Source organism: Balaenoptera acutorostrata, chromosome 17, assembly GCF_949987535.1.
Source record: "Balaenoptera acutorostrata chromosome 17, mBalAcu1.1, whole genome shotgun sequence".
Taxonomy (NCBI): Eukaryota; Metazoa; Chordata; class Mammalia; order Artiodactyla; family Balaenopteridae; genus Balaenoptera; species Balaenoptera acutorostrata.
The window spans coordinates 75,226,265-75,244,175 of NC_080080.1; the positions used below are offsets into that span (position 1 = coordinate 75,226,265).

Below are 17,911 nucleotides of genomic sequence, written 5' to 3' on the forward strand. Positions count from 1 at the left end.
ATTGATTGAGCTGCAAACATGTACTTCCACTTACCTACTAGACATTTCCCCTTTGCTCACCGGGCAAATCCTTACGCATTCTAATTTCAGCTCAAATATCACCTCCCAGGTAAAGCCCTGCAGCACCTCCCCCAAGCCCCCATCCACTCATCTATTAAACATTTCTGATACTGAATGCCTACCCTTACTTTTAAGACAAAGTCAAAAACTTTCCAAACAAACAAAAAAATTAAGATGCACGTAGTAAAGGTGGTCAAAAAGTACAAACTTCTAGTTATAAGATAAATAAGCCCTGTGGATGTAATGTATGGCATGATGAGTATAGTTAACAACAGTGTATTGAAGAGCTGAAAGTTAAGAGAGTATATCTTAAAGGTCTCATCAGAAGAAAAAAACCTTTCGAACTATGTGTGGTGACGTTAACTAAACTTACCGTGGTAATCGTTTCGCAATACATACGTTTATCAAATCATTAGGTTGTGTACCTGACACTAATACAATGCTATATGTCAATTATATCTCAAATTAGAAAATACATTCAGATGATGTGATAATGTGTGACCAGGCTGGTCTTGTTTATTTACTTATATAGCACTTGTCCCTGAAAGAGTTTAAGCAAAACCAAAAACAATCCAACCAAACCAAACGGTGGAGGTGGGCAGAGAAGGAAGAGTGGAGGCGACCGGCCCCAGGCGACAGGGAGGTGTGGGGTTTGTTATCATCTTAAAAGAATGAACGAATAGGAGTTGCTCAGGTGAAAAAGTTCTGACCTAACCTGTCTTTTCCCTTTGGCTGGGAGTGGGGCTTTGGGAAGTGGAGCACAGTAAGAAAGGGTATTTCAGACAGAACACAACCGGGTTTGTGCTTTTGTGTGCCTAGCTGAAAGGCAGGAAAGGGGAGGGAGGGTTAGTGATGAGATTTTAATCGAAGGCAGATGCCAGAATTTTAGAAGCAACAATTATAGGTTTACTACAATTTTTCTCTCCCTCTATACTTGATAATTATCTGCTTATAATATTAGTCCAGCCCTGTTAAAAGCTAATTTCCACTTTATATCTAGGTTTAAATGACACATTTTCCTAAATGATTTTTCAGGAACAAGACACTACCAATGAAAAATTTTAAAGCTGTATTTTAACTACGTTTGGCCATGCAGTAAGAAAACGAACATTTCAACAGTATCATGATCGTGTAAAACATTTTAAAAGTCTCTTCGGTGAAAGAGGGAACTCTGGAAAGGAAAATGTGTGCGGTACTTCCACATTTGTCCTCATTTTAGCTCTCTACTGAGAGAAGGGAAGGCTAATAATGACTGCTTCACAGGCTAGGGAAAGGGAGAATCAGGAAAAACAGTGATTTCCTTCTTTCTAAAATGCATATTTTTCACACTATGACTTTTTTAAACACCAGGATGGATTTTCCACAACTGATTACTGATCATTTTTTTGCGTGTGGGGAGGGCCACATTAAGTGGACCTTACAGCTACGGGTATACTTTGAATTAAGAAAACATAGTAAAGGATTTTGGCCAAAGTTAATGATGGTAGTAAGAAAGTGGCAGAATTGGACGAAAAAATTCTTCTGTCAAGTTATTAATGTATGTTAGTGTGAACATTATGGCCTGTTTGTCTGTTCTTTCATCAATTTAATTAAATGCATGGAGCCTACCGTCCATCTTCTACAGGCTCTTCCTGGAATACAAAACCATACAAAACACCTTTTCTGCCCTCAAGAGGTATATAATCAATTATAAATGCCTACACAAGTGTCTACAGAACAGTCAGGAATTAATATCAGAAGAACGATACAAAGTGGGATACATCCAGATAAGGAGTGGTGGTCACTTCCAGCCAGGATACCAGGAAAGCCTGACACATCAAAAGAACTTAATAAACATTGACTCTGAGAGATAGCAGAAGACTCAAGTTAGACTTTGAGGAATGACAGAATTTCGACAGAGAGGCACTCCAAGCAGAGAGGGTGGCAGAGACCAGGAAAAAGCACAGGGCCTCACTGGCAGGAGGAAAGTGGAGACTGGCAAATACTGGGAAAGAAGGCTAGAGAAGTTAAACACGGGCTAAAATATGGAGTTCCCTGAAGGTCAAACTAAAGAACGTGAACAGAGGAACAGCCTCCGAACAGCTGTGTTTGGGGAAGGTTAGCCTGACAGTCAGCTATACCAGCTGAGCTGCAGTGGGGTGAAAGTAAATGCTGTGGACAGTCCAGGGTCAAGTGCTCAGTGCCGGAACTAGGTGGAAACGGTAGCAATGGCAAGAAAGAATGTCCTCCCTTTGAACCGCCAGGGGACTGTTTTTGCATGAGGGCAAATTCCCAAAGAAGGGAGCACCGCCTTGTGAATATTTGTAGCCCCACTACTCCCAGTACAATATTTTACCTACAGCAGGTGCTTGGTAAGTAAGCTGAACGAAGGCAACCTGTGAAGGCTAATTTGAAGCGTCACTACCGCTTCATGTCCATAATCACTCTTCTCTCTACTTCTCAAACCCACTCATGTAGCAGTTAACGTGAACTCCCTCTTCCAATCTCAGTGTTACAGCCTCAATCAAAATTTGCCAGTAGGCTTTAGAACCCCACTTCCTTCAAGTATGCCACAGCATTTAAAAAAATATATAGATGCGCTATGAACATGTGCAAAACATTGCTTTATCCAGGAATTTACGCAGAAAACTATCCCGTTTCCACACGCACACCAAAAAGCCTTGCTGAAAGACTATGTTTACAGCAGAAAGTTTTTCTTTTAGGCAGCAATCAACATGCTTCTTGTGCTACTTATTCAATCTGCCATATCACTAGTGCAACCACAAGCTGCTGCTTACATTTCCAAAGTTGTGCAAAGGGTCCAAAGTTGTGCAAGAGTCATCACTGAAATCAGACTCCGGTATATTAATAGTTATAACACCTGAACAAGTCTTAGTTTTATTATCAGATTCAAAGTAATACCCAAAAATCACAGATATTAAAAATATTTTCAACGAGTTTGGCTACTTTATCTGCGAAATACAATGGGATGTTATCTTCAGTGCAAATAACTGTATTTCTTTCTGCTTCGAATGGACATCAATTCACCTGATAACTGGCAGTTGTGAGCCTGGATTTGCTGTATCGAAAAAAACAAAGTGTCCCCAACACACACACACACACACACACACACACACACACGCACACACGCCAGCGCACACCCTAGAGCGCTGAACGACCTTGCATTAGTATCAAAGAACCCCAAGTTTACACGTGGCAGAAGTCAACAGAACTCTTTCATGCCTTAATGACCTCGAAAGGGATTCCCCAGGCATCAAGTAACGGGATGGGACTTACTCTGACTTGGGAGCTGAGAGTAATAAAACTACATACCTATATTACTACTATTATTATTTTTTAGAGGTTTCTGTCTGTCCTCAGTTGGCTGTCCCACGCCAGCGAGCGCTCTGTCCGGGCCTCGGCAGGTGCGTGTGGGTCAGGAAGCCCAAGGCCCTCCTCCCATCACCGTCTGCTCTCCTCGGCCCCGCTTTCCTCTCTGGGGGGCGGCGAAGAGGCCCAAGGCGAGGGGCCCGGGGCAGGGCGTGCGATCCTCAGAGCCAGGCCCTGAAGGCCCCGGGATGGGCCGGCCCTCCTCTCATACACTCCCCAGATCGCGCGTCGAAACGGCGGCCGCGGCCCCCAGCTGCAGGGCCGGGGCCGGGGCGGCGGGCCGGCCCGGCCAGGCCGCGGCCGCTCGCAGTGCCCACGTCACCAGCTCCAGCACTGCGGAAATAGAGCGGCGCTGCCGGCGGGGAGGCGCCCGGCGGCGGCGGCTCCCGCGCCGCGGCCAGACGCCGTCTGCTGCTCAGCCCCGGCCCGGAGGCCGCCGACCCCCGCCCGCCGCGCTCCCGGGCTCACCTGTGTCGCCGATGATAATGTACTTGAAGAGATAGGCGTACGCCATGGCCGCGGCCGCTCGGTGCCAGGGCACACGGCTCCTCCTCCTGCTCGGGCTCCTCCTCCTCCTCCTCCGCGCCCCTCACCCCGGCACCGCTCGGCCTCGAAACGCCAGGCCCCGCCCGCCGCAGCCGCCGCCGTCGTCGTCAGCCGCCGGGAGTGAGGGGCCGAGAGGAAGCGGGACAAACCGACACCTTCTGAGCCAAGAAAGACAGCGCCCAGCGGAACCCGGCTGAACAATAACAGCCGCCGCAGCGCCTCCGCCCCGCCTCCGCGCCGACCCGGAAGTGCTGCCGCCGCCGGCGCCGCCGGGGGAAAGGGGAGGAGCCCCGCACGCCGGCAGCGCCCCGCCGGCCAGAGCCCCGCCCCGCCCCGCCCCGCCCCGCCTCGCCGGAGACCCTCCCGGCGCCGCGTCGGCCGCTGCCGTCCGCCCAGTCGGCCCAGAGCCGGGCGAGGCCGGGCGGCGGTCTTGCCGGCATGTTTGAGCGGCAGACGCCGGCGGCCGGGAGACGCTGGGGCAGGGGCGGGGCCTTGCGGCTCCGTCGCCGCGACGCGAGCGGAGCCGCGTCTTTCCGCCCTGCGGTGGGGACGCGGGACACGTGGTGGGAAGGCGGAGGTCGCGTTCGGCGCAGGGCCTGCCCTGGGCCCGTGACAAGGTGTTCGAAAATGATGGGGCCTCTCGGGGCGGGGTTGGAGGGCGAGGCTGTATCTGTGGTGCGGGACGGGGCTTTGACAGGGAAAATGGAAGTGTTTGTAAATTCGAAACCCTAAGTTAGGGAATATGCGGTAAATCATGATATGCACCTGCGGTGGAATACTATGCGGTCTTAAAAAAAAAAAGCCTGACAACGTTACGCAAAAACAAGGCACAGGACTCAGTGTATAAATATACATTTATGTTATATATATTATTTATATATACAACTATCTTATATATAGTAAGTGATACATAAATTACATTTGTATGTTTATAAGCTATATTTTATTGTTATATAAATATAAATAACTTATTTTACCATTGTGTAGAAAAATGACAGGAATATACGTAGAGACCCATAGTACGTAGTCAATCTGAAAAGACACAACTGGGACCAGGGGAAGGAGGGAATGGGATTGGAGGGAAGATCTACTTTTCACTGAATTTTTCAAGGGCAGTTTGAAATTTTTGCAGTGTTCATGAATAACCTATTGAAAAATGCACTTAAAGGAAAAAAAAGTAACTTTTTTGTTTATTCAACTAACACTTTAAGTACATACTATATTTCGTGCACTGCTAGGCCCTGGAACTAAAGGCAAGACACTGTTCTAAAGGAGCACGCAGATTTTGGAAGAGGAGATGCAAGACAGAGTTAAAAGTGTCAGGATAGGTTATCTAGAGAAGATGATGTCTGACCCAGAAATATGAAGGAAGAATTTGTCAAAAGGACAAAAGGTGGGGGAAGGGAACTGAAGTTTTGGCACAAGAAACAATGTGCAAAGGTCCTGGATCTGTTCAGGGAATTTAAAGTTGCATAAGGAAGCTCATTTGCTAACCCATAGCCTCTAATGTTGGCAGTGGAAGGAGAGCCATTGCTAGGGCAGAAGTGACTGGGGTTTAGTGGCTCTGGTTCCTGTTGTCTAATATTTTCCTCTCCCTTTTAGGATCTGTCATTCTACCGAAACCTTCACGCTGGGCTGGCAGTAGTTAGTTGCTACGTGGTTTGAATGGCCTTTCCAAACGTCAACTCACAGGTTTTTGTTTGTTTGTTTGTTTTTACTGTTTGGAGGGGATTTTCAGGGATAGCACACAAAAATTTGATGTGAAAAATTACCTGGAATTGCATAATCTAGTTCACTCATCTTTAGTTTGGGGGAGGAGAAGTCCCTTCTTAGGCCTGCCATGTTCCAAAGGCCATTTGGTCCCTCCCATCTGAGTGCCTTCACTCAAGTTTTTCCTGGTGATAGACATGTAGAAAGTTCTCTCCTTCCAGGAGAAACTCAATTTCTTACTACTCTCAGCGGTATGCCCTTTACACATAGCCTGAACAGGACAACTCTATGGGATGTTCCACGAAAGCCTAGCATCCTTACGATCGGAAGCATTCCCATACCGTTAGAGGAGGAGAACTGTGGGAGAAGTCACTGGTGCCAGGTCACGCGCGGACTTGTTGCCATGTCAGGATGCATGAGGCACTTTACCCAGTGGACACAGGGAAACTGGGAAGAGAAAGGTCAGAACTGAATGTAAAATATTATAGAAAAGGATATGTATAGAGCTTTAGAGGCAATGCAGCGTAAAGAGAACTTAGGAAACCTGCTTTTGATCTTGGTCTTACCACAAACTGGTTGGATGATTGTTGCAAATCTTTTGGCCTCCTAGAGCTTTGACACACTCATTGATAAAGCGACGGAGCTAAGTGTTACCTGAAAGGTCTATTCCAAGTGTGAAGTCCTTTAATTTTATGTCTATCCATCTCCAGATCTAAAGCACCTGTAAAGTGGGTGGTAATCTTTCTCTCATGAAAATGTCAGGGCCACAGGATTGAAGTGTATATGGTTCTTGCACAGAACTGAGAGGTGTTACAGTTATTGGTGCACAGGAATTATAACAGTCAGTGGCCTTGAAAAGAGCAAGGACTAGATTTTCAAGTCCCTCGCTGAGCCTCGGTTTCCTTGTCTGGAAAATGTAGAGAATAACTGCCTCACAAAGTCAATTTAAGATCAAATGAGATAATATATGTGAAGATATTTTGTAAATTATGAAAAACATATACTTAATATGTGAAACCCTTAGTGCTGCATAATTTTTAAAAATTACCTCGAGGGAGTTAAGGCCTAATCACTATACAAATTCCTGTTTTAAAGTCAGCTCCTTTCCTGTCTCTATTTTATGTCTCGACGTTTATTTTTTTCTATGTGTAATTCATAATATTTTGTTATATTTTCTCTAAGCCTATATGCTGTCTTAAATTCTTTTTGAAACAAGGTGTAAATAAAACCCACACAAACTTCATTTTAAACACTTTACTTAGCCCCCAAAATCCAAAGACATTTTTTCAAGAAAAACTCCTTAGGCAAAAATGACAGAAATAAAACTCTCTCCCCTTAAATCATAGGATACTTCCTGGGATTTTCCATTCTGTTCGATTTTCAGCTATAATTTCACTCCCTTGGGGATGAATTCTGATAACCTCATCTCTCAGTCTTACATCATATGTGGTCTGAAGGTCATAACTGTGAAATTTAAGGATTGTTTAAGGCTACATTCTCCAAGGTCTCCTTATTCAAGTTTTCCATGACATTTTAAAGTAGAGTATAATATTAGACTTTTGAATTTACTCTTCCCAACCAAACTTTTCATGTGTTTAAATTTTCTCTGGTTTTGATCGCTCTCAGACTGTGGGAAGAGAGGTAGTGGGGGAATGGAATGGGAGAAGAGTGGCTTGGAATACTGTGACCCATAGGTTCTTACTTTGGTTCCCATGGTTTCCTTAGCCAGCTCTCGAATGCACTCTGGGAGCCCTGTGATCCTTCAGAAATGATACGCACAATGTTGTGTGGATTTGCATATATGTAATTTTATGGGAGAGATCCTCGCACGAGTCCATGACCCAGAAATAATTAAGAAGCACTGTGAAATGCTCGCTTTCAGCCATTTCTAAACACCATGACAGAATTAATTTTCCTGCATATACTAATAAGCTCAGTACCAGTTCTGGAGGAAGAAAGAACTCCGTTCAACTCCTGAATTTACCCCCTATCAGTTGAGTGATCTTGGATAAATTACTAAACTCTCTAAGCCTTAGATTCCTCATGAGATGACACAAGTGTCTAGCAAAGTGTCAAGCTCTCAGGAGACACTAAGTAAACACTGAAGTCATTTCCCCCTTTCCTTCACCCTCTCCCTGTCTTCCACCTCCAACCTGTCACTAAGAACTGTAGGAGTTAAATGAGCCCAACAAAGACCCTCCCTTAAAGGAGATTAGAGTCTCTCTCATGCTAAGTCATGGGTAGTCATTGTAATATATAATGAAATAATCATACAACTCACCATAATGCAGAATCAGTGGGAGCCCTGAGCTTCTTTTCCTGCAACTAGATGGTCCCATCTGGGGTGATGGGAGACAGTGACACCCGAAGTGTGTTGCTTGTGTCCACTCTACTCTGTAACAATCAGCTTAATTGTCACTTGCCACTCACTGATAGGGTTTTGATATGTCTGCAAGCAATTGATTTACTATGGTCTCTGTGCAGTCAAACCTTTCTGCTAATGATAACCTGTATATGTAGCTGCTCCCCAGCAGAAGCGGAAGGAGGGCCATCTAAGCTGAGCCTTAAAGGGCCTTATCTTTCATAGTTATTGCTTTACTAGTCATTCCAGATGTTTCAGCAGCCCTCTCCACTGTACTTTGTTCACCTTATCCACCTCATCTGCCATTTATATTCTTGTTGGGTAACACACTTAGTATTCCCTCTCTTACTTTTCTACTCATGACCGATTTCTGACCACTTGTCAAAGCCAGAAATGACTGGTTTCTCTCTTCCATTCCATTCTTTTTTTTTTTTAAAACATCTTTATTGGAGTATAATTGCTTTATACTTCCATTCCATTCTGCTCATCCTTCAGAAGTTTACTTGAAAGGTCAAAATGGAATGATTGCAAATTCACATCCTGAGTCAATGTGTGTGTAGGTGAGTGAAGAAACTTTCTTTTGTATGTAGGTTAGTTTTTTTATCGATGGACTTACCATTCATAATAGAAGGGGCCTACATAAGTGCACAACTGAGAGAAACAGTGAATATTGGAATAATAATAAGCTCATTTTATAAAATCGTGGATTAAAAAGTATAACTACATAAAATATTTTTAATTAATGATTAATAACAAATTTAAAAGTGAGTTAAAAACCAAAATAGTGTTCTTAAACTACCTACTTTTCTCAGTCCTTAACAGTTGCCTAGTGCTTTCCACAGAGAGTGGTCTGGGGAATGGCCCAATATTGGATTCCAGGAGGCCTGAATTACAGTCTTTCTTGCCACCAACAAGCTGACCTTGAGAATTTTTGTCATATACTCAATAGAGATGGTAATTCCAGTTGCTAATAGAATCACTGGGAAGTAGATATGAGAGCACTCTGAAAAGTACATTATTACTAAGAGAGGGTGTATATACCAAATTGCAGGTGAATGATTTTCTTGAATGTATCTAGGTATATTAGAAAACTGACCCCTATAGAACTGTATAACATCAGTAATATTTTACTATCTGCATTGTTGGGTTTTTGTCAGCAAAGACTAGACCATGCAATTACTTCAAACCCTCTGGTTTGAACACATATTCATCCATTTATCCTGTATGTGTTCTACGTCTTGTGTTCATTGGTAGGTGTCCTTATTTTGGAAAAGTCGGGATCAGGATGAGAATGAGGATACCTGAGGAGTGCACCTCACATTTTGCTGAAGAGAGAATCATTTACTACTCCCATGAGTGTTTCAATTTATTTTAATCTTTACCCGTAAAGGTCTTTAAATTTTGGTAAAGGGAAATCCATTTTCTCTCCATTTTTGAGGACATGATAAGCTAGCTGTGTCCCAGTGGGAGGTGCGGACACTGAAAACCTTCTGTCACTGATGTCTTTTGTGTGAGATGGGTGCCAGGAATTATGAGATCACATTTCAACCTTCTTCCAGCTCCCCTCCCTCCTATATAATCTTTATCTCTGCTTCTAACAGTCTCATTATCAGAATTTTCAACATATGGAGTGAGAGAGAGGAAAATGACTATCAAAGAATCACATTTTCACTTCTAATATGGAGAAAATAGGAGTCTATTTGTCCAAACTTTTTTATTTCAAAAAAGTTAATAAAAAAATAAATCTGTTCTTCAAACATTGAGGTTACATCCAAAGGCTCCCATTTAAAAATCTGCAAGGCTAATTTAAATTTGTCCAAGAATCATTGCTGTACTTCTACCGCTCTTTTAAATTTCTCAATTTAAGTAATCTGGGGATCAATTCCCAGCAATTTCTTCAAATGAAACAGATTATGAAAAAGTACAGTATAACCTTACAACAGCAGTAGACATTTATTCTCACAATTTTTATGCATCAGAAATCTAGGAGCAGCTTAGCTGGGTGGCTCTGGCTTGGAGGTCTCTTCATGGGGTTGCAGTTAATCTTTCAGCCAGGGCCGCAGTCTGCAGTCATCTGAAGGCTAGATTGGGGCTGGATGATTTATTCCCAAGGTGGCTTATGGCTGAGGCCTTAGTTCTGTACCACATGGACCTCCCAGAGGACTGCTTAGTAGCTTCATGACATGGAAGCTGATTTCTCCCAGCGTGAGAGATATGAGAGAGTGAGCATAAGGCCAAAACCTCAGTGTCTTTTATGACCTAACCTTGGAAGTCACATCCCACCACTTCTGGTCCCATGGACCCACTGTGATAAAACATAGGAAGGGACTATACAAGGACATTAATAACCAGAGGTGAGGATCACTGTCATCTTAGAAGCTGGCTACCACAACCTACAGAGATCAAGTGAAAACAAGGATCTAATATATGTCTAACCATCTGAAATCAGATACATTTTGGGTCAAATCAGTTTCATTTAACCTGTCTACAATAAAATTTTACTATAAATAGATTAGTCTATAAAGAAGTTTATTGTGATTTTGGTTTTGTGCACTTCTAAAAGTATTTTTGAAAAAAAAGACCTGAAAAAGAATCATTTTACAGTTGCAAAAGGAAGAGAAAACATATTTTTCAGGTTTTAAAAATTACATTTCAAAGCAATTTTTTGAGGATCAAATACAATGACAACGTATCTCCTAAAAAGGATTTTTAAAAAGGAATTGCTGTTTGCTTTCATCTCAAGTCCTTAAGGATTCATGTGGTTCAACAGAGTTAACAATTTATTTCCACTTTTTCATTAACTTATTTGAATAATTTTATGGGAATCAATATTCTACCTGCACATATTTCCTACCTACACTGTTATGTCCAAATATTATAGCAGTTGATCATGCATTTTATGTCTCAGGTTTCAAAAAATCTATATTACAACATGGATGGACCTAGAGATTGTCATACTGAGTGAAGTAAGTCAGACAGAGAAAGACAAATATCATGTGATATCGCTTATATGTGGAATCTAATAAAGTGGTACAAATGAACCTATTTACAAAACAAATTGAGTCACAGATGTAGAAAACAAACTGTGGTTACCAAGGGGGAAGGGGGTGGGTGGATAATTGGGAGATTGGGATTGACATATACACACTACTATATATAAAAGAGAACTGATAACCTACTGTATAGCACAGGAAATTCTATTCCGTGCTCTGTAATGACCTATATGGGAATGGAGTCTAGAAGGGAGTGGATATGTGTATATGTATGGCTGATTCACTTTGCTGTACAGCAGAAACTAACACAACATTGCAAATCAACTATACTCCAATAAAAAATTAATTTTAAAAATGTACATTAAATGGAGGTAGTGGAAACACTGCCTTAAGTTTAAAAGGTTTAAGGTACAAACAAGTAGAGTTTGACTATCATCTTATTCCTTAAATGTAGTGTTTTCTTGTACTGTAATATTTATTAGAAAAACTGCAGGATTATGTCACTTTGGGGTCTTGAAGTTTTCATTACTAGACTTAATGGAGAAGATTTTTTATTCTTAGTAAATGGATAATTTTCTTCACAGTGCATTTGATACAAATTATAATACAAAAGCGTCTGTTAGAGCAGATTATTCATCATTCATATACTCTACTTTTTGTTATTTTTCCTTTAGAAAAATCAATTATAGACAAAGACCTCTTTAGAACTAGATCCCGCTTTCTCTCTTTGAATCAACTGAGTGCATTTCTGGAAGGTTCTCGTTTCACTTCACTCCAAAAAACACTAAATCCAAATGGCAAAAGTGAGATTGTCTCATCAGAACCCTGAGATAAGCTATTTTGCTTATTTATAAAAGAATAGACTGAGATTCTTGAATTACTAATTGAAACACAAAAACTGAATTATTTACATTTTCTTTCTTGGAAACAAGCAGAGATGAGGAAGTAAGTATAAAGATCTCCCTTGACTTACTGTAGGGTTACATCCAGATAAACCCATCATAAGTTGAAAATATCTGTTAAGTTGAGAACGCATTTAATACACCTACTGAATATAGCTTAGCCTATATACCTTAAACGTGCTCAGAACACTTACGTTAGCCTACATTTGGGCAGAATCCTCTAACACCAAGCTTATTTTATAATGGTGTTGAATATATCATGTAATTTCTCGAATACTCTACTGAAAGTGAAAAGCAGAATGGTCGTCTAAGTGCAGGATGGTTGTGAGCGTACCACTGTTGACCCCCATGGTCGCGTGGCCCCCTGGTGACTGCGGTTCACTGTGCTGCCCAGCGTCACGAGAGAGAGTGTTGTACAGCATGCCACTAGCCTGGGAAAGAGCAAAATTCAGCATTCAACGTACACGTTCTACTGAACGTGTACCCCTTTTGTAAAATCGGAAAATCGTTAAGTCAAACCATGGTAAGTCAGGGACTCTCTGTACAGTATGTTTGACTATAAGCGACCCAGGATACAGGAAATGGAAGGTGGACTCAGTATACAGGCCTCCCACTGTTAACATGAATTCACTTAAGAAAAATTTGAAGTCAGGAGACAACTACTCACTGTGATTAATTTAATGTAGCTGTATAAGAAAGGATTGAGACCTGCTGTTCATATGTCAGGTACTATGCCAGGTGCTAAGGATATATATATAGAGAGAGAGAGAAACTAAGGAATCTTAAGCTCAGGGTCCCTCACTTGCATGACCCCTTTCAAGGCAAATGTGTGCACGTGGTCAATTTTCTTTTTTGGTAAAATTTGCAAAAGTAAGATATTTAAACTTTAATTTGTGAATTCTGTTCTTTCTCTCCACTGACACTTTCCCCTTGTGTTGGGAGGTGCTGGAGTGTCTACAGGGTTTTTTTGTTTTGTTTTTGGTAATGGTTAAGGAAGGGTTGAGAGTTGAGTGAGGGAGACATTTAGCTCCCTAGGGTATATTTATTCAGTCTCTCATGTGTGTGTAGTTGAATCATTCCAAGTTGTCCAGCATAGAAAAGGATTCCAGGGGACTTCCCTGGTGGCGCAGTGGTTAAGACTCCACGCTCCCAATGCAGGGGGCCTGGGTTCGATCTCTGGTCGGGGAACTAGATTCCACACGCATGCCGCAACTAAGCGTTCACATGCCACAACTAAGGAGCCCACATGCCGCAACTAAGGAGCCCGCCTGCCACAACTAACACCCGGCGCAAACAAACAAAACAACAACAAAAACACATGGTATTCTTTAAAAAAAAAAAAAGGCTTCCAGGAATACTGTAATCCCTAGTGTGCTGACTCATCATATGGTGTAGCGGTCATATCTCAATAGAAGCATGTCCTACTAGATTCGTTTTCTATTGCTGAGTAACAAAATACCACAAACTTACTGGCGAAAAACAATACCCATTTATTAGCTCGCAGTTCTGTAGGGCAGAAGTCTGGGCCTGGTGTAGATGGGTTCTCTTCTCAGGACCTCAGAAGGCTAAAATCAAGGTGTCCACTTAGCTGCATTCTCATCTGGAGCTTGGGGTCCTTTTGCAAGCCCGTGTGATGTGGCAGGATTCAGCCTCCTGCAGTTTTAGGACTGAGGTCCCTATTTCTTTTCTGGCTATTAACCAGGAGCTGCTATCAGCAACTAGAGGCTCCTGCATTCCTTGCCACATGGCTGACTCCATCTTCAAAGCCATCAACAGAGAATCTCCCTCATTTTTAATCCCTCCTGCTTTGAATCTCTTTGTTAGGAAGGGCCCCGTCACTTTTAAAGACTCAACTGATTAGGTCTGGCCCATCCAGGACCACCTCCCTATCTTGAAGTCAATTGTTTTGGGACATTAATTGAATCTGCAGAATCATTTCACAGCAGCATCTAAGTTAGTATTTGGTTGAACAACTGGGAGAAAGTGTGTGTACACGGGGGAGTGGAGATCTTGGGGACCATCTTAGACTTCTGCCTATAAGCACTGGACATATATATATATAGCTTAGTAGAAGATATACCTATTATAAAGCTTTCCAACACAGAATAGATATCTTCAAAGACTCAGAAGAAAAATTCAAACATAAATAAATGAAAATTTATTCTAACTTGACACAGCTCTAGTGAACCATTTTAACTGCAATGTTTCTATTAAAACTAATAAGAAATTACAGGCTCCTAATTTATTTATTAAAAACCTAGAGATTGTTATTTATTGAAAACAAAGAGTTCATAAAAAAATAATAGAAGATGCAATAAAAGCAATAAAGATGAATGATAAAATTAATAAAAATCATCCTATCATAGAGAACTAAACTGTAACAAAAGTCTTTACAGGACACAGCAAAAGCCACAGTTTGTTACAAAAAAGAAATAAATTTTGAAAAGAAGTAACAAGTAGGCTCAGTGCCTGTCTTGGACTCTGGACAGAGGAGGGGGCCCTGCCCTGATCCCCGCACTTGAGAGCACCTTGCTCGTCATAAATGCTGAAGCACAGGGAGAGTTAGCTTGCTTTTTGACCTCATGGAAGAGGTTTCTGAAAGTTTGGCACCCAGAAGAAGACTGGGAATTATAAGAGGGGGACGGGCAAGGAGGCCTGGCCCCGAGGCCAGAGGAGACCGAGGCAGGAGACGGCGTGCGGGGTTAGGAGGGACTCGGCACCCCAGCCCTTGGAGACCAGCAACTGAAGAGCTGCTTCAAGCTGGTCACTCCACACCACCCCGGTGGGTGTCAGGGTCCCCAGACGCTTGCTTTTTCCTTTCTTCTGCTCTGCTGGTATAGTTTTGAGAGGTGAACTTCCAGAAGGGATGGGATTTTTTGCAAGGCAAGAGGGAGGGTATATGCCCACCCTGATTTCCTGAGGCTCTTAACCATGTCCCTCCCCTCTGGCTTCCAGAGGGGTCCAGGCAGCAGCTAAGCTTCCAGGGTCCAGCCAGGCACAGCTAGCTGATGTAGTATATACGGAAGGACTGAGAAAGAGAACAAACAAGCATGATTCCTAGATATTTTGCCAAATGAACAGGGTAACGCATTAATTGCAGGAGGAGAAGAACAGGTAGGTGGGAAAGAGGGGAGAGAATCAAAGATTCTGTTTTGGACACGTTGATCTGAGATGCCAACAGTCATTCAAGTGGAGAGATCAAATGAGCAATTGGACATTTGGGTCTGGGGCTTGCGGGAGTGGTCTGAGCTCCAGATAGAAATACCATACAGCTGGTACGGTTGTTGGGACCAAATGTTTTTTCAAGTGTCTGATAGACCCTTGTGGTTCTTCTATTGTGTATTATCTGTTTGCATGCTCTACCTATGTATCTATTAAGTCTCTTACAATCATTGTTAAAATTCACATACGTTTAATACAATTGAAAATGTGTAACGAACCACCCAAATCATTTAATCTTCACAACAAATCTGATAGTTTTTAAATTAATTTATGTATTTTTATTTTTTGCATTTTACCCTGAGGGTTTTTTTTTTTAATTGACTTACAGTGTTGTGTTAGTTTCAGGTGTACAGCAAAGTGATTCAGTTCTTTCCCCTTATAGTTTATTACAAAATATGAGTATAGTTCCCTGTGCTATACAGTAGGTCTTTGTTGGTTTTCAATTTTTTATATGGTAGTGTGTATATGTTAATCCCACTGATAGTTTTTTAATTTAAAATATTGAAAGAAAAAGAATAATAATCAGAAATGGAAAAAAATGTGAGGAAGTGGAAATTCTTTTGTAAAACTTGAAAGGGCAAATTGAATCAATTTTTAAAAAGGTAGTGAAAGGATTATCATAATCCTTTAATATATGCAAACACTTGAACCTAAATTTCCAAATTCTGATAATATAGCTAAAAGAAATAAAAATAAATATACAGAGAAAAAGTCTTTATTTGATAGAAAAAGAGACTGAAGCTTAAAGAGTTTAAATAATTTCTCATGTCATGACAGCTAGTAAGTGACAGTGCTGGAAGCTGGAAATACGGGTCTAATGAGAATTTTGACCTCCACATACAAATTTAGAGGTCATCAGCATGTAACATGTAAGAAAAATGTATTTGTCCTCCACAAGGAAGTGACGAATGCTTTATGTTCATGAAGAAGGGTTAGATTGAGTCTCCCAAGGGAACTCACAGGTTGGTATATATAGTAAATGAAGCTTAGAAACCTGATTTCTCTACACATCAAAAGTGAATCCGTCTTTCAGAAATGGACTCACATTAACCTAGTTTATGAGTCTGATTTTTAAAAGTAGAATGTCAAATTGCAATAAGAAATCACTATCTCAGAGACAGGAATGTGTAAAATTCATTCCACTAGCTTTTTCTTATCCTTACAAAGAGTAAAGTGCATGGAAATATTTAATGACTTTAAGCGGAGGGAACACAAAACATGCAGCTCACATTTGGGATGGTCTTTCCTGGGGGTAAAGCCTATGACTCCTAGTGCATTTCGTCCCCTCATTCATTTCATCAGTTCGACCACACCCTGTCTTCTCACTCTGACCTGCAAACCGTATCTGTTTGGCCTCCGAAAGCATTTGTAACCCTGGCCCAATAGCCTTAACCAACTACCAAATATTTTGATGAGTCAAAAACTCCCTTGAGCAATATTTCAATAGAGAATACCAATTTTTATCTCCAAAATTTTCCGTCTTCCAGCCTCTAAGACTGACCAGTCCTCCTTCTGATGGACTTACCCAATTCAATCAAATTACCATCAAGTTCTGGCCCTGGGATTCAACCTGGATCTTTAGGTCGCTTCTGGTGAACTTCATTTTGCAGTATATTAAGCCCCCTGTCTCATTATTACCTACCATGTGACCTAGTGAAGACATTGATTCCATCTGAAATTCAGTTTCTTAATCTGTAGAATGGGGAAAATAATATCAAAATCATAGCATGACTGTGCAACGCGGAGGGTGTGTGAAGCTCTCAGTGTGTTATCTGTCATTTTCACTGCCTGCTTGTCATCATTAACATGTCGAATGTTAGCCTTAACTCTCAGGGCACAAACTTACTTCCAAATTATTAGGAGAACCCTTGCTGTAAAATCCAATGACTATAATCTCAGTCACACGTGGTTCTGACGCTAAGAAAAAATGGGACAGTGGGCCCTGTAACATGAGCTTCAAAATTAAACTGAGAAGCAGTAATCTGAGAGATTTTTTAAAAATTCGGCAGGAAACATAGTGTTTTCTTTCAGCAATAGATCCCTTTAGCATTTGTGTAAAGCTCATGGACGCCTGCTCAGAATAATGGTATCAAAGGTACAAAAACAAAAAAACAAAGGATTACAGAAAAAATTATATTAGAATTGTTATTAAAATATTTCCAAAACAAATTTGTGTTAGAGTAATATATGCGCTTCTTTATTAATATATTAAAAACCAAGGTCTAACAAGAGGTCTAATAATGGCCATAATTTAGAAGTTGGGATGAGTGTAAATGATATGACAAGATGTTTGTATCAATTGTATTGTAAGATGACAACATCCGTATTTCTATTAGTGACAAATCGATAGATACTGCTAATACACCATGGTGCTGACAACAATCATAATTGAATAAAATGTTAAATTTCAGTTAGAGTTAATACAAATAAAGATGCAAATTTCCCCCTATCCATATCTATGTAATCCACAGCCCCCAGATTAAGAACCTATGCATCAGAGGGTGGTAAACACAGACTCCAAAATAAGAGAGAATTTTTGAAGGACAAACTGATTGACACATTTAATAAAAAGATTAGAAATTATAAAGATGAAAATACTTAGTGGGTTTATCATTTAGGAGTTCATCAGTGGACATCGCCATTGAAGTTTCATTGGAGAAGTTGAGGGCATAAATCAGATAATAGTAGTTTAAGGATTAGTTGGGGAAGGGGAGTGCAAACACGAGGAAGTGGAGAAGTCGATGAAG

At 41.4% G+C, this 17,911-nt stretch overlaps 2 protein-coding genes across 14 annotated transcripts in view; one reads left to right on the top strand and one right to left on the bottom strand.

The window, feature by feature from the left end:
• The window catches only part of RAB2A (RAB2A, member RAS oncogene family), a 77,140-nt gene extending 72,901 nt beyond the window's left edge, over positions 1-4,239 (bottom strand). For 2 of the 4 annotated variants that reach the window (XM_057532114.1, XM_057532112.1), the window contains exon 1: positions 3,898-4,234. In XM_057532114.1, the coding sequence (XP_057388097.1) occupies positions 3,898-3,943 (46 nt within the window). In that variant the 5' untranslated portion in view covers positions 3,944-4,234. Of the gene's footprint in view, positions 1-3,372; positions 3,724-3,897 lie in introns of those variants that run through there. The other 2 variants (XM_057532113.1, XM_057532115.1) reach the window with 2 other exon arrangements.
• Positions 4,240-4,326: 87 nt separating this feature from the next.
• The window catches only part of CA8 (carbonic anhydrase 8), a 240,120-nt gene continuing 226,535 nt past the window's right edge, over positions 4,327-17,911 (top strand). For 9 of the 10 annotated variants that reach the window (XM_057532107.1, XM_057532104.1, XM_007168574.2 and 6 more), the window contains exons 1-2: positions 4,327-4,592; positions 5,578-5,667. The gene's annotated coding sequence lies outside the window, so the exon portion shown is untranslated. Of the gene's footprint in view, positions 4,595-5,577; positions 5,668-17,911 lie in introns of all 10 variants that reach the window. The other variant, XM_057532108.1, reaches the window with a different exon arrangement.